Source organism: Mus pahari, chromosome X (assembly GCF_900095145.1).
Source record: "Mus pahari chromosome X, PAHARI_EIJ_v1.1, whole genome shotgun sequence".
NCBI classification, from domain to species: Eukaryota; Metazoa; Chordata; class Mammalia; order Rodentia; family Muridae; genus Mus; species Mus pahari.
In genome coordinates, this window is record NC_034613.1 from 94,502,487 (window position 1) to 94,519,763 (window position 17,277).

The 17,277-nt window shown below is 37.2% G+C and overlaps 1 protein-coding gene across 1 annotated transcript in view; it reads left to right on the forward strand.

Moving 5' to 3' along the window:
* The first annotated feature begins 1,073 nt into the window (after positions 1-1,073).
* The window catches only part of Sh3bgrl (SH3 domain binding glutamate rich protein like), a 72,381-nt gene continuing 56,177 nt past the window's right edge, over positions 1,074-17,277 (forward strand). The window contains exon 1 of the mRNA XM_021187532.2: positions 1,074-1,340. Coding sequence (XP_021043191.1) covers positions 1,296-1,340 — 45 coding nt within the window. The 5' untranslated portion in view covers positions 1,074-1,295. The remainder of the gene's footprint in view (positions 1,341-17,277) is intronic.

Below are 17,277 nucleotides of genomic sequence, written 5' to 3' on the forward strand. Positions count from 1 at the left end.
TTTTGTTATTCCTGTTTTTTCATTATTTTAAGAGTCTCTAAGTCTAAACAGTTAATGCAGAACTCCAAACAATCTGTACAGTGATAACATAAAAGAAACAATATAGATTTTTTTCAAAATCATGGTTATGATTTATGATTATAAAGATTTTTCTTGTCATGTGAATTGGCAAGTAAAATTAATTGGCAAGTAGTCATGATGTTGGTAATGAAGATGGTGGCTAGATTTCTCTCATTTACTGTACTTGATAATTTGTAGAAAGTCTTTTTGTTTGGTTGACTTTTGGTTTTTAAGAGTCTTATCCTGCAGCATAGTCTAGCTTCTAATTCCTGGCAGTCATGTCTTACTATTCCAAGGGCAGAGATTACAGGTATGAGACAGCAAGGGCAAAAAGTACTTCCAAAGTATTTTCAGATTTTTTTCTCTCTCTCTTCAATTCCCTTCCTCATTTTGGAGTTGTTGATTTATTTTTTTCTGCAATTTCCTCTCATTCAAGGGTTGTAGACTAGTTTTTTTTTTTTCTTTGCAATTTCCTCCTTCATTCTAGAGTTGTTGCTTAGATCTCCAGCAAATTCTCACTAAAGGATTGTTCCGTATTTTAACAAAACTCTGAACAAAAGGAAAACCTATTCTGTGCTTTCCGGTTTGGGGAAACTTGAAACTTCTCTCCAGCCCTCCTCCTTGCGCAGCTTTTCAGCATTCGATTCCTGCTGCCAACTAAGGTTAAAAAAAAATCACTTACTTCATTATTGGCATCTTAAAATATACAAGGCTTTGATAACGTGGGTTTAAAGAAATTTAAAGTAGTGTCTGGATTCAATACAAAGCTAGCTTTAGGCTATCTTATTTGCATACATTTCTGAGCAGGAAGTAACAAGCAAAACTTCTGGTGTTCATGGGAAAGTGTCCTTTATTCTAATCGAATGATTTTTTTTTTTTCCTTACCCCTTCTTTTATTTCTCCCTCGCCCCCTTCCCGGAGAGGGAATAGTCAAAAAGAATTGTTTCAACAGATCTCGCGGTGCTGTTCGAGATCCTGTGTTTTAAAAAAACAATTTAGAAATGATGCAAATCAGCCTGAGTCTTCCGGGGTTTGGGGCTGGGATTGCAGAGCTGGAAGCTCATTGAAAGCAGTCGCTGGTGGAGGCGGGGCTCTGGCCAGTTATCCTTCCACCTTCCCCCACCCTCCTCATCCAACCTCTGTTTGGCCCCTTAGCTCGGTTCCAGCCGTTGCTGCAGCTGTTTCCCAGCTCTTTTCAAGACTCCAGCGACCGACCAGAAGCTCTTGTTTCCAGGATGGTGATCCGTGTATATATTGCATCTTCTTCTGGCTCTACGGCGGTAAGGAGAGTGGGAGCCCACCTTTGTTGTTTTCCAACACACTAGTCCTCTTTTGCCCCAGAACCGTTAAAGAAGTTACACTGGAAGCTTCTCCTTAGAAGACGCAAGCATCGCCCAGAGTACCCCCCTTCTTTCCTTTCTTCCTTTGTTGCGTCGATTTATTTATTTTTTTTTCTCCCGTGGAGTTAGCTTTGTTTGCCTTGAGACGTTAGTGGCACATTTCGTTTCTAAAGGAAAAAGAAAACTACCAAGTTTAGGAGATAACTGGTAAAGGGACTTCACGGTTAGGTGAAGTCAAGTATAATAAAAAAACAAGTGGCTTTCAGGCTTTTTCGAGTGAGACATTTAACAAATATGCTCTAAGTACCGAGTTCAGGGGAAGTAGTGCATTTCTGTAAAGGATGAGGGTACTGATGGGAAGGGAAGGGAAGACTCCTGAGGTACTGGAATTATTGTGAAACCACTGGAATGGAATTATTTATATTGGGGTATATAATTTTAAAAAGTAGGAGAAAGTCAGGGGCAATGATACAAATGATTTTTTTTTAAGTTCTCCTCCTCCTCTTCAACCTCTTTCCCCTCCTCCCCCCCCCCTTCTTTTTCTTCCTGGAATATGAGGCCATTTAAAAAAAATAATGTTGTATGAGACTTCCCCACCACCACCATTGGAACTTATTTTGAGTTTTTTGTTTCCTTCGAAAGATTTTCTTTCTAAAACCCACTCCTTCAAAACTGGTGCAAATGGAGGAAAGAACCTGTGGCAACTGAGTTGCTGGCTCTTCATAGGATTTGGTTTTCTTCTTTGATTCATTTGCCAATTGTTAACTTAGAATAACAGTTTTTTACCATATCTGAGGAGCACTGGGTAAACTGAGGTGAAAGCTGGAATGCATACTCCTGTTAAATGAAAGAGCCTCTGTTCCAGCAACCCCAGGAGGAAAAATAAAGGCCCTCAGTGGCAGGAGCAGATGTGTGGGCTCAGGAATTTGAATGTAGAAAACTCCTCTAGCTTTAGAGTGGCAGAGGTCCCAGGTTGTTGGGTTGTTGTCATTTACACTTAGTAGGATTTGGAATAGAGCTGAAGGCTATATGAAATCACCAGAACCCTGAACCTTGAACTTTGTCTTTGCCAACATGTGTGGGTGTGTTTAGACTGTGTTTCAAAATATAAGGAAACCTACTCTTAAAGTCATTGAGCGTTTTTTTTTTTTTTGAAAAAATAGAAATGTTTATTATTTTCTTTGGACCCTACTTTAGAAGCATCTTGTCTTCCATACCTAACATTCTGATACTTCAAAGTAAAACATCGGTTACCAAATATCAATCTACTACATTAACTGCATTCTCAAAAACCAGCTTAATGCCTTTGGTTAATCCTTATTAGATTGAACCTCTCAAGCACTTGGTTTTGTTGTTGGTTTGGGAGGGCATGTAGTTTCAATACTGGTATTTGTTTTTTGCTTTCTTTATCTTCTATTTCTCTTCCAGAAGTAAACTCAAGGAGAAACTGCTTTCAGAATTTCATCAAGTAATAGAGTCACACCCCCCTCTCTGTTAAGACATAAAATTTCTAAGTGCCCAAGAAGGGATTAAGAGTTTATTAGACGATTCAAATGACAGATACTTAAGGTGTTTTGTCTTTCGTTTCTATCGTTTCTTCATGGATAATTAAGGATTTGTCCCTGTTGTACTAATTACATTTTTATGAAAATGCCAAAATGAATGATTTCTTATTATACTCTTGTAATTTTTAAAAATAATGCTAAAATAGTACAAAGTACCTTTATGGAGAACTACTTAATATGAATGGGGTGGTGGCTGCTTACTTGAGGAAGGAAATTTCAGTTTGCAGTACCGAACTTTTCCTTTAAGATAGCAAAAAAGCTTTGTCCTTTTAACAAATGGTTTAGAAATTTGGGGGCAAGTGTTTTCATGGAATCTAAAAAAAAAAAAATTGAAAAGATACATTCCTGTAAGTTATTATGTGTCTAATGAGTGTTTTAAGTGTTTGGCTTTGACTTGATGATATGTATGTATTGAATGGTTTGCCTGCATATGTGTACTGTGTGAATACAATGCCCACGGAGACCAGAAGAGGGTGTTGGGTCAGTTCCTGGAGCTAGAGTTACAGATGGTTATGAGCCACCATGCGGATGCTGGGAACTGAATCCAGGTCCTTTGCAAGAGGAATGTGTGCTCTTGACTATTTGAGCCATCTCTGCAGCTCTGAATCTCTTTTCCTATTAACAGAAATCAGCAATATTAGGTGGAATGATCTAAAACAGCAATAATAAGCAATAATATATTTATAGCCCATGACTTCTCATATTTCTCAGCCGGATTAGAAAAAAAAAAAAACTTTTAAAATGTGTTCTCTTCTCTGCCCTAATACACAGGGGTAGTGCTTGTTTCTCAAGGGTAGAAATACAATCAAATAGATTAGACTTTGCAGTGGATTCTATTGTTTGCTTGTTTGTTTTATTTTCTTTTTCAAGACAGGGTTCTCTGTGTATCCATGGTTGTCCTAGAACTTACTGTAGACCTGGCTGGCCTTGAACTCAGAGATCACCTGCCTCTGCCTCAAGTGCTGGGATTAAAGGTGTGCACTACTACCACCCAGCTGCAGTGGATTCTCGATAATCACTCTAGTACAGATAGCAGGTAGGAATGCTTAAGTTGTCTCAGGCACAGTCTCACATTTTCTTGACAATAATGCCATGATTTTATTTCTTTCAGAAAAGGAGCTGCAGATAGAGAGAGGTTAAGTAACTTCCCTAGTGTCATACTGCTGCGACGCCACAGAGTTTTAGTGTAGTAGGGAAAGCTGCTTAAGTTTAAACGTGTGTAGCCATAAAAAAAAAAAAAAACATATGCTGACAATGATGCAGAGCAGCTAGTAGGCATGAAAATGTAAATGTGAACATGATCTTAGATGTTTAGAGATTGAGAAAGTCCTGTAGGTTGAAAAGAATTGCTTGGGCATGCCCATAAGTGGGGACCATGTAGTAAGGATTGGGTTTCCAATTGTTCACAGAAAGTGAATTCTATGTGTTCATATTTTATTTCTTATCACTTCGTAATCCAACTTAACATCTGTTCTCAATTTTTTGAGATAAGAACTCATTGCCCAACTTAGACTCAAACTCAATGATCCTCCTGGTGCCTTCCAAATGTCGGCAGTACCATAGATTTGTGTCACCACATCTGGCTTTCAATTCCCTATCTGTTTAGAATTGTTTGTGTTCACTATTGATGTGATGCCATGTAGTAGGATATGTTTGAATTTAGATCACAATGCCTTGTAAATTTATATTTAGAAGAAAATGGTATATTAAACTCAATGTCTACATAACTTAACAAATTGCAGTAACTTTTAACAAAAAACAAACAAACAAACCAACATTGACATTTTGTTGAAATTATCAGACTGATGAAAGATTGGGAAAGTTTTAGTTGGCTTAGGAGAATTTTACCTTTCTTTCTTCCAGATATATATTGATCCATTTTATGTTCTCTATGGATCCTGTGGGCACTGGTGCAGAAACTTGAAGTGTATGGTATATAGGAGGTTTCTCAGGATTTCATTTAGGAAATAGCATATGCAATGATTTTTTTGCTCTCTTTTTTTTTGTTTCTTTTATAATTACTAAAAACAAAGCTAGTTTTAGGGTGGATTATATGATGGTACTCTCTTACAAGTAATAAAAACAAGGGAATGAACTGAATACTCTTGATCAAATCACAACTCCTGAGTCACACTATTTTCATCATTTGGAATTTATATGTAGAGCAGGAAGGCACTGTTTTTTTTGCCATATGGTTCTTTAGTAATTATGTCAGGTGACAGAGTTCCTTGTTGTTCTGTCTTTGCATATATAAGTTGAACCCTGGTTTAAAACATGCTTTTGAGGATGCCGTAACTGCCAAGCTTTGTTGAAATGGTATTATTTAAAGTTATTCATAAACTAGTTAGAAGATCAAACTCAGAAACTACCAAATGAATAGGCGTTCTTTTAGGAAATCCCAAGCTGTAGAGAATGTTGACTTTCCAGTGCCAAGTGCAAAGCCTGAATGAAGAATCAGTACCTTCAGTTTGGTAAGTAGTACTTGAAAGCTGATTTCCCTGTAACAGTAGTAAAGCCACTGGACTTATTTATCCCATCTTAAAAAGGCTTAGGAAACATGTTTCCCATCTAAGTACTAATCAGGTCCCATCCTGCTTAGTTTCTGAGATCAGATGAGATGGGATGTGTTCAAGGTTGTATGGCCATACACAGGAACCATCTCAATGATAGTGGCTCTCATGACCTGGAAATGTTTAAATGCCTAACAGCTATTCTATCTGGCAGAATATAATATGAAAAGTAAGTGTCAAAACCTCATAGGAGAAAAGGGTAATATGAATTTATCTTTAGACTCATTATTTTGTTGAAGAAAAATAATATCCATAACAACCTTTGTCACAGAATGCTCTGTGTTGAAGTCTAAACAATGTCAGAATAAATGCTCTTATTCTTTGTGTGTATTCTCAGGTGTGTTTTTTTAAAAAAAACATGCATTGCACAATCAACAACGTATCTTTAAATATATATGTTTATTCTTTGAGAAGTTTTTATATGCGATGTATTTTGTTCATATTCATTCCCTTCCACTCGTCCCCTTAACTCCTCCTGGATCTTATCCCCATTACTCCAAAGTTCTTATCTTTTTTTTTTTTTAAATAAAATAACCTATCAAGTCAAATTTGTTTTGCTCTTATACAAATTGATGTGGGCCTTCCACTGGAGCATGCATAGTAAACCTATTGGGGAAAACACCTTTAACGGAAATTGACTCTGCCTCTGCTAGAGCACCATCAACTGCCAATAGCCCCTCAGCTAAAGTTAGGGACATTTGAGCTCCGCTCCCATCCATGTTACACTATTGATTGGCTTGATGTTGAGCTGACAACTATGAGTCTTAATCGAATATGTTTTGATTTAACTGGATTATCAAGGGTTAATTTTATATTGTGTTTTATTGGTAAAATCAGTAGATGACTAGGGATCTGTTCGCCTTCAATTCTGCTCTCCTACCTAGGTAGAGACCTTTTAAAATTACAATTTAATTAATTCTTCCTATCTAGACCAAGAAGAAACAAACATACTTGTAGACAAAAAGGGCAGATCTTTTATGACAACCGCTTTTGTTAGCATGAGAGACAAAGGTGACATTTAACACTTGGCCAGCCCAGCGGAGTTTTAAACAGAGGAATTGTTTTCTAGCCCGCTGCTTTACATTTTGCATATATGGCTGTGGAAAGGGCTGTAGACTTGCAGACCCTATTAAAAATCCAAATAAAAGTTTCAAATACCATGGCAAATTCACACTCTGCATTTAAAGTGTTCAGGACTGTAGGTCTTTTGTTGTCCTTGTTCTACCTTCTCCTTAGCATGGCTGCTCAACATTTGGTGACAGTAATAATAAGAAACCTGCGTTGTGAGCTCCAGGCCCTGTGCCTAGTTTTGTTATTTGTGTGCCCTGCACATGTAGATGTTGCATAAAAATTACATCTCTAGCACATTAAGATGCTGATTTTATAATTACCTTCGGGGCCAGGCTGGTCTACAGAGTGAGTTCCATGGCTTAGAGCTACATAGAGAAATCCTGTCTCAAAATAAATAAATAAATAAATAAATAAATAAATAACCATCTTAGTAGGGAGTGTGGAACAGTTCAGTGAGAAAAATGGTAATGTTATCTATGCTAATGGCCTGAGTTTGAGTTAGAGAAGGAGAAAACCAACTTCTGAAAGTTGCCCTCCAAACACTCCTCTTGAGGTACCCGCATTCATACATACAAATCACATAAATGCACATGTGCACATCCAATGGGGGGAAAAGAAACTACTTAGAAGATCCTCTTATTCAGTTAGTGTGTTCTCATCTACAACCTGGACTTGAGAATAAGGAGGGAGGGAGACTAGGGCAAAAGAGGGAAACTAGGCGAAGAGTGAGGCCAGAACTAGCATTTCCTTTTACAACTTAAGAAGCATGCATGCATTCACACATAGGCTTTATCAGAATCATATTTTAAGTCGTCTTTACTACTTTTTATAGTGGCTCGTGCAGCATATTGAACTTCCATGAGTTTGATTCTCTGTTTTAGAAAACTATCTTTTTTTTTTCTTTTTCTCAGCATGGCTGTGTAAACTGATAATTATAGCACTCTGGAATTTGAGGTACAAGTATATTAAGTTTGAGGCCAGACTAGGCTCCATGGTCAGACTGTATGTCAAAAAAAGAAAAAATACAAGGAAAAAAAAAAACCTTTAAAAAAGAAACAGAACATACCCTCCAACCCCTAGTTACAGGAACAACAAAGCCCTGTGTTTTGTGGTTATACACCAGCATGGTAAAAAAAGAAAGGTAGATTTTTATGAGTCTATGATTAAATTGGAAAGCAGTATATTTATAATTTATAAAGTCTGGCTTTGGATTCTCGTCTTTAAATTATATTCTTTGGTTTAGCTCTTTTGGAAATAACAGCCTATGACAGAGTTGGGTTAGAGCCAAACGTTTCTGCTTGGGAGATTTCCAACAATGAGTCAAGACTGATTAAACTTCAGTTTTAAGCAGCAGAGAATATTCATCTCAGGTAACAACTACTGTGAGACAATTTGGTCTGTTTATGTCACCAGTCACCTCCCATACAGTTGTTTCATCGTAAGTGTGGCCCATTCCTCAGTGTTACAATTTTTTTTTAAAATCTGTATTCCAGGAAACTAGCAAACATAAAGGAAGTAGATGAATTTCTTGATATGTACAATCTACCAATGTTAAGATGAAATAAGCAGTTTAAAGAAGCCCATAACACCAGTGAAATATAAGCAGTAATTAAAATTCCCTTAAGCAAAACAGCACAAAGATCTCATGGATTCACAAAGAATTCTAAGAGACTTTCAAACAAGAGCTAACACCAGTGCTCCTCAAAATATTCCACAAATAGAAACTGGAACATTTCCAAATTCTTTGTGTGAGTACACTATTGCCTGGTACCAAAATTACATAAAGACTCAACAATCAAAATCATAGATCTATATCTGTTATAAACATAGATGCAGAACTTCTCAATAAAGTGCTTGCAAACCACCAAGACAGCATGCAAAAGATTATCCACTGAAGTGGAGACTTAAGAGCTCTTTGGGAAGTCGGTTGGATGGCATTTTGCTGGAGCAAATATGTGAAGGAACGTTTAACTGAAGCAGACAGAGGTGAAAGAATGTTCTGTTAAAGTAAGCCCATGAAAAGACATGTGACGAAGGATTCTTCCCTAATACCACACATATATTGGTTTGCCTTACGTCGAGTAGTTAAGTTGCATTTGTTGGCACTCAAAAGAGAGAAATGCACTACAAAACTTCTGGTCATGGGCTGCAGTGTCTTGCTGCTTCCTTGGACTCAGAATGATTGACAGAGTGATGTCATCTGAGACAAATGCAGTACTGAGGCAAGACACATGGAGTACACGTGATGTGTGGAGGGTATAAACAGGACTCAGAACAGTGACAGAGGTGAACTTGGCTTTCTTATAGAGCTAGCTGTGCAAGGCTTGTGGGTCTCACATCTTCACTGAGAGACTCAGCAGAGAACTTCTGGTGTTCATCCTGGTCCCTCCTGCTGAGTTGCGCTGAGGCTGAGGCTGAGGCCTGGGTCTCTCTGCTATATCGTATTCCCACTATTGCTAACCTGACTCTCCTAACTGCTGGTGTATCCATGAAGTGTTTGCTAGTGGATTGAGCTGCCACCAACAGTATGTATTTAATCAAAGTTGTATGGATTAGGAAACCATCATATCCAGTATAACATTTGAAAGTTGATTTAGAAGGAAGACATGAGTGGATAATTACCTATTGTTTAAAAATGATAGAGTAACTTGCTTTAATTTCTAGCTCAAATTATTAGTCAACTTTAGCTGACAGCACTATGAAAAGGATGGTGGGACAGCTAAATGGTGACGTGCTTGTCCAGTATGGCTGAAGCATTGCGTTTGAAGCACTGAAAAAAAAAAGTCTATAAAGTAATTTTAAGAGCTGCCTTGCTGTCTTTCATGGAGTATGTAAAATATACCTGGCACAGCAGTCACAACTTTATATGTAATTTGTCACTTAGTACACTCAGTTCAGAGATGACAATTTTGTCCCATCACACCAGGCTCTACCATCCACATTTTTATTTGAGGTCACTGTGTAGCTGTCCTGGAGCTCACACTATGTAGACCAGGCTGGCATTGAACTCCTAGAGAGTCATCTGCCTCTGCCTTTCACAGGCACCATGATGTCTGATTCCCATTATTTATTTATTTTATGTATATGAGTGCTCTATTTGCATGTACACCTGTGTGCCAGAAGAGGGCATCAGATTTAATTTGGAAGTTGAAATTGTACAACCGATTTTATCTAGTACATTTTTGTAAATACCATTTGCATTTATAGTTTACACTGTATTATATTATTATATGCTTATATGGGGAGTTTATATTTACTGTTATATATTATACTGTTATATGTTTATATTGTATGACGAATTTCAGAGAAGAATGTGTATCACATTGGGATTTAATCTGACTTTACCAAAAAAGAAAAAAAACAATCAAATATGTACATGACCACCAAACTTCATATGCCAAGGGATTCTAACATTACTCAAATGTCAGACTCAAGGGAGAAGCCTGCCCTGCCAGCAACATAGCATATGTCTACTTTAAAGCCAGTGTTTCTACATTTTGTGAAAACCCACAGAAATATGGGCTTGGCTATGATTTAAACCTAGATGTTCAAGTAAGTTTAGTATAAATCAATATCTAGTACATTTCAAAAATCATTCATTTGTAGAGATAGATTTTTCCCTCTACTGTTAAGCAGGGAGTTCTTAAGAGTTTTGCTTTAAGATTAATTTAAGCAAAATAATTCCTAAGCATACTACTTATAGTACAGAGAACACATCTGAAGAGCAACTATTGGAAAAAATCAATACTATTGCATGTAAAAGCAAAACCTAAGAGATTCATGCGAAGTAAGCTAATTGGCCTCCTTGTATTCTTCAAACACGGATTGTTCTGAAAACAGAATTGAACACTCTTAGAAGATCTATTACAATGTGAAATAACTGGGACTACCCCACACGTGAGAAAAAGGATCATCATTTTTTTCATTTCCTTTTATTTCATGGATGTGGGTGTTCTGCTTGCATGCAATGCCCACAGAGACTAGAAGAGGGCATCGGATCCTCTGGGACCAGGGTTAGAGATGGTTGGTAGTTGTTGGGTGCTGGAAACCAAAATTGGTTCTTTGTAAGAAGAAAAAGCATTCTTAACCACTGAGTCCATCCATAAGGGCTACCATTGGACGTCATAAGATTTCTTAGAAATATTTGAAATTGGAATGCTAGGCTTTATTTGTTTTTGTTTTTGTTTTATGACATAGTCTCCTTAAGTCCCCAGGCTGACCTTCCTATATAACTGAGGCTGAGGGTGACCTTGCACTAATGGTCATTGAAAGTGCTCTGATTATGACATATGTGTCACTATGAATGGCTTGTATGCATGATTCATCTTATGTGAAAGTATATGATAAAAGACAGGTGGCATATTATGTATGATAATATTAAATGTATTTTTCTAAACAGTCTCCTCAATTTGTAGGAATTCCCTATGTTGTAGTCATGGCTTCAAACCATAGAAGGAAGGTCCGTCCCTGTATCTAACAGAGCAGATTTTGAGGCTAGGTTAGTGTTTTTATTTCTTAGATGGATTCTATTGATCACCTGCTGAGTAATAGAACTAGGTTGGAGGGCCCTATTTTAGAACTATTTTAGAATGAAACAAAGAGCCATGAATAATAATTCATTTACTTTCTCTACTTCTTATTATCCAGAGTATAATTAGAATGGAGTAGGATTCTAAACATTAGCAGATGCTTCAATAGACGGCATGGTGCAATTCAAATGCAAATAGGCTACCAATTGGAAATTTGTGGTCGGTATTCAGAAATGTATGATTAGAGTTGAGAAGAGATGATGGCTAGAAAGTTAAAAAGTGTAGGAGCCATTTGCATGGTTTTACTTGAAATTGTAGAAAAGAAGGAATTAAAGAGGAAGGAATTACAAAATGAGATGAGGGCTGAGGATAAGGGTACAACCTTGGTGAAAGTTCACACATAGGAGGTTGTCAAAGGAACAGACAAAGGAGGATGATTCATTAAGGACGAAGAGAGGTCTAGAAGCTAGGATAGAGGCGAGTGCTGAGGGAGCATGGTTTGGCAGTGCCATACAAGCCTTGTGAAAATTGATAAAATGCCATTGCATTTAAAAGGAGGAAATTATTCATGATCTTGGACAGAGCAGTTTCAGTGACGTGCTAAAAGCAATATCTTGATTGAAAGGCATAAGGAATAGAATACATATAGAAGAGGTGATATGCATTGTCTAGTTTTGTACTAGTGTGTTAAAAGGAAAGGCTATCCGACGGTACATGGTGAGTAAACAGGTCAGCTAGGAATACACAGTGAGACCTCTTTTCAAGTAAGAACAGGAACAATAATAAATAAATATCCTTACTAAGTTTCATATATATTGACTATGCAGAGAGTTCTTTTATTTTAACTCACCAGATGTGCATTGTTTTTGTAAGAGAAGAAACAGAAAAGTCACAGTTCTTACATAAAGTATTGGATGGCTGGACAATTTCCACTACGTTTGCTTGCCAAACCAATTAAAAACATGGCTCTTTAGGATATACTAGTTTGCTGGCAGGGTTTGCCTAGTGTAAGCAAAGGCCTGGATTTGATCCCAAGCACTGAAATTAAAAATAAAAAATACTTGTGTCTGTATGAGTTGTACGCTTTAAATTTTTTTCTAGGAGATGGATTATTTTAGTCATAAGAAAATACAACCAATTTGATGTTCTTTTCAGTTGAATCATTTAAACTTAGTTTCATGGCTTGTGCTAATTGAGCCTTTTGAAGGCTGCCTAGTATAGTGTTGTGGTGCTTCTGGGCTGACTTGGAATCTTATAAATGAAATTCAAAGAAGATAAAGAGATAAAAGCAATCATTTAGGATTCCATATTAACGAAAGGGTTATACTCTAGATTTGAGAGGTTATAGAGGTTTGGCTCTAAACTTCCACATGGAACTAACTTGATAGCGTGGATATATGCAAAACTCTATAGACAACTCGAAGGCACGAATGAAGGACCTTGCAAAGTGAGGACGTTTTGAATACATTTAGCTACATCATGTTTTGCCAGTTCTCTGTCCATGATTTATTTTTGCTGTGGATTTTTTTTTCCTTTCATGCTCTAATTCACACATTCATTCACAAAACGTTTATGCCAATCACTGGACTAGATTACAGACCTTAGTTCTCAAGGCCAGGAAAGGACCTGGAATAAATGAAATACCTCTCAGACTCTTGTGTGACTCAGAATGAGAAAGGATGTGGATATAATTTTATGGGGTGGGAGTAAGTTACATGGTATGCAAATAAATAAGGGGAATATATGAGGTGCTCATAGGTCGAGGTACTTTTGGGACATCTCTGCTGGTATATTGATAAAATCTCACAGGAGTTAGTGTCTTCAACAGATGTTCAAATGCATTTTTGTGATAATTTATTATTTCAACTGAATTTTTCTCCAGTTTTTTTTTCCATTTCCATGGAAGGGTGTGGGAATTAAACCCTAAGTAAGATGAAATATTTCAGGTTTTGAACATGTACCAGAAGCACGATTGAGGTCAGTTCTCAATCAAAATGTCAAATGTAACTGTGATGACAAGCTGAGAGATTTGTATTTTTTCTGCTGAATTGTGTCTATCAGTTATTTTGGAATTCCAGAGGAAAATACTAAAGTATTCTTTTATTATATGACCACTCCTACCCGGTCTTATTTAGATTCCCTACACCTTGGGATAAACCTGGCCAGGACAGTCTGTATGAATAATTATGCCTTATAAAAACTTGAGGTGCATTCCTTAAGTACTTAGAAAAGCCTAACTTCCCTAAGCTAGTCTCATGTTTCCCCCTCTCTCTGACTTTACCCTTGCTATTTAACAAGCTTCTAGGCTTCCTAAGTTTTTGGTTGGAAGTTTAGTTCAGGTTTTGTACATCAGTTTGCTTTCTATTTATACCACTGCTAAAGTGGATAAGGGTTATATCCTTCACTAAAGTTTACAACATGGGCTACTATTCAGTATGCTGGCCTTTGGCCAACCAACCATATGACAAAGAAAAAGCTAAATCCTGAAGTAATTAGTATTTTAAGTTTCCACCAGATAATAGGACAAATATATAATTTTAATTCTTTCCCTTCTCAACATATTTCTAGCTCAGCTTAATGTACTGATTCAACTCTAAGAAAAAAAAATTGTTGCATTTTCCCAGGGAGTAGTAAGTCTCTGAAACAAGGTGTTCTGGTAGATGGGTTTTCTATTGCAACCACAGATGCTCCTTTTAACACAGCATTTCAAATATCAATTTCTTTTTGTAATAGTATTGCTCTTGGTAGACTAAAGCAACATTATGCAGGTAGAAGCATCATAGATTGAAAGCAATTTCTTTTTTGTTATAAAGACTCCATGACCATATCATAGAATGTTTGTTGTCTACTGGATAAAAATCAGCTTATATTCTCTTCTATTTTTAAAACCATAAAATTGAAAGCAGAATTTTAGAAGCATCTATCTGGGCGAGGTCATAGAAGGTCATCCAACCCATCCATGTAAGGACTGCTTAGGAGCTGGCCCAGAAAGAGTTTGATCAATTTTCTCTTAGAAAACTCTCCAGAGCTAGAGAAAGTACCCAAGGAGGTTTAGGGGGCTGCAATCCTGTAGGTGCAACAACAATATGAACTAACCAGTACCCCCTGAGCTTGTGTCTCTAGCTGCATATGTAGCAGAAGATGGCCTGGTTGGCCATCATTGGGAAGAGAGGCCCCTTGGTCTTGCAAACTTTATATGACCCAACACAGGGGAAGGCCAGGGCCAAGTAGTGGGGGTGGGTGGGTAGGGGAGCAGGGGTGGGGGTGGGGTATAGGGAACTTTCAGAATAGCATTTGAAACGTAAATAAAGAAAATAATAATAATAAAAAAGTATGATATAATTATGCAGAGGACACACATTCTCTCAAAAATAATTTGAAAATAAAATAAAAAAGAAAAGAAAAGAAAACTTTCCAGAGGAGGAAACCTATCCTTTCCCATGGTGATACACTTTAGTACTACTCTGTTTCTCCTTTCGCTAGACTACAGGAGTATGGTGTGGAAATCTGGGTGACAAGTGACATTCACCGTACCCCTTCTTTTGTGGGGGAGCGATCAGATTTTACTCCTTCTTTTGTGGGGGAGTGATCAGATTTTTGAAATCAGAATCATAGGAAGTAAAGGACTGTGTACTATATAAACATTCACCTAGTATTAATTGAACATTTTTTTCCTCAGTATCCACTAAAATAATATGCAAAGCCTTTTAAAAGTTATTTTGGAAAGAGCCTATGAGTTTTCTTTTGAGAAAGTTAAAAATAAATCCCATGATTTTTTCTTTCCTTCTGCTTTTCTTTTTCCAGGAAGTACTCTGGGAATTGCCCATGCCTGTCAATCAGTGCATTATGGGGTGATATCATAAGAGGACATTACCACTACCACGTGGTGCTTATTTCATGAGGCTTTTGCAACCTGCTGGATTTACATAAATTTCAAGAGAGAAATTTAAACCTTTTAAATGTGAAGAAGGCCTTTAAACCTCAAGCACTGGGCAAAGTTGAATGGCATTACTAATGAAGAAAATTACAGGACAAGACTGATTTAAAACCCAATGCAATGCCTTTAAAAGGTTCAATTGCTAGGAAAAGAACCTTTGTAAAATTTTGAACTGAACTGTTTCAGTTGTAGAGAAAAATACCTACCGTAGGACTCTGAACTCCAGGCGGTGACTTTTTAAGGTAGTTAAATGATACTTTGCTAGCAATCTTTTCTATCACCAGTGCCCTACTCAACCAGGAGTCCCCAGTTGAGATTGAGAAAGGAATGGGCTTGGATAATGCTTTAGCCCCTGTAATGACCATTCCTTGTGGAAATAAAAGTCCTTAAACTTGCAACCTGGGGAATGCCTAGACTTTTTTTTTTTTAATGAGTAATAATAATACTGTGAATTTTATTGAAAAAAAGGAAACTTTTCACCAGCACCACAATAATTGGTTAAAATTGTTAGCTGAAGAAAATGTCTTTCCTCTTTTATATAAATGAAAATTTTACCTGTGCTCTTAGTCACTGTAGACGTGGTTTCACAAGATCTCCAAGTTACTTGTTTGGTTTGTAAATACTAATATTAGCACAGAAGAAAGGCCTGTTATTTTCCATTGTAAGTGAATTTTTCTCTTGTGGGAAGAGTCCCAATCTCCCTCCCTCCTTCTCTCCTTCCCTCCCTTGCTCCCTCTCCTTCTATCCTCCCTTCTTCCATCTTCCTTCCTTTTCTGTGCTCTTCACTCTTCTGACTCTTAACTCTGTTTTGTTGTTGTTTTGTTTTTGTTTTTTTGTAAGACTTCACAGTGTGAGTGGTTCCAGTGGCAATCCTAGAGACAGAGGCAGATGGAAGGGAATGGAAGGAAGTTTGAAACCAGCCCAGTTTGCATAGCTGAATTCCAGTACATACAGGGCTACCTAGCGAATTTGTCTAAAAACCAAACAAATAATTTTTAAGATTTTAAAAGAGTACTGGTTATATTCCAGAGTACTTTTTTGGGAAGCTCCAAATTCAGTACCCCCCTCCTCACCCACAGTGCTTGAGAATGCACATTGATTTGTATTTAGTTGAATGTGTTTGATTCAAAGTTTGTGTCCTAAGGGAATTATACTTTAGGAAAGAAACATGACACTAAAATAATTATATAGAGTCAGAAAAGTGAAAAAGGCAGAAGAAGGAAGAAGGGGGGATAGAAGGAGAGAGAGTGTGAGGGAAGGAAGGAAAAAAAGAAGGAAGGAGGGAGGGAGGAAAGGAGGGGGAGAGGGAGATTGGAACTCCAGAATACAAGCTATTATGCTGTCAGTGACAGTGACATTTCTAGATCTTCGTTTTCTGGTAAAGGATACTATGCTATTGAAAACTTGCTGCACGTTTTTCATTGTTAGTCCAATTTCTACATGTTTTCTTCCACATCCTCTTTTTCTCCTGCATATGTTAGCTAATATTTCATCTCCCCAGTATTGAACATCTCTTGATGAGTATTTTTTTTTTCAGCTACTTCAGGCGGATCTGCGATAGGTCTCACTGTAGACTGTCTTTAAATTATTTTTTTTAAAATTTGACTTTCTACTGTACGTGTCCCAAATATGGCAACATTTTCCCCCTAAGCTATGGATGGATGGATATGTGTGCATATGCTCACACAGAAATAAGGTATCTTGAGTTGGGGGAGCACATGCTAGGCCAAGACTCCTTTTTACAATATGGAATTTATTGAGTAACAAATATGAGGTTCACCAATTTAAGTTTGTCAGTTAATCTTCTTACCTTGGCAATCTGTCTGAGGTAAACACAGGTTATTTTATTAGAAACTTAACTTCTAATGTTAACTGTCATATCTCACAGCACACAGTACATCAGTCTATCCATCAGTCGGTCTGTCTATATTTGTCTATCTATCCACATATATGTGTTTTACAGCGTGAAATACAAGTTAAACCATCTTCAACAAGTTTCTGAAGTAGTCTGAGAGAAATGCAAGGGGAATCTTTGTCGATAAGGAGGTGCTTTCATGAAGGTTGGGCTTAGAAACTTTTGGAGTAGATAATGTGAGTGCCTTGTTCCACTAAGATTATTTTAGTGTCCCCTCTCTTCTTTTCATTTCCTCCTCTATCTTTCATTACCACTTTCCCCTCCTAACTTCATGGGTTTTTTTTCACCCA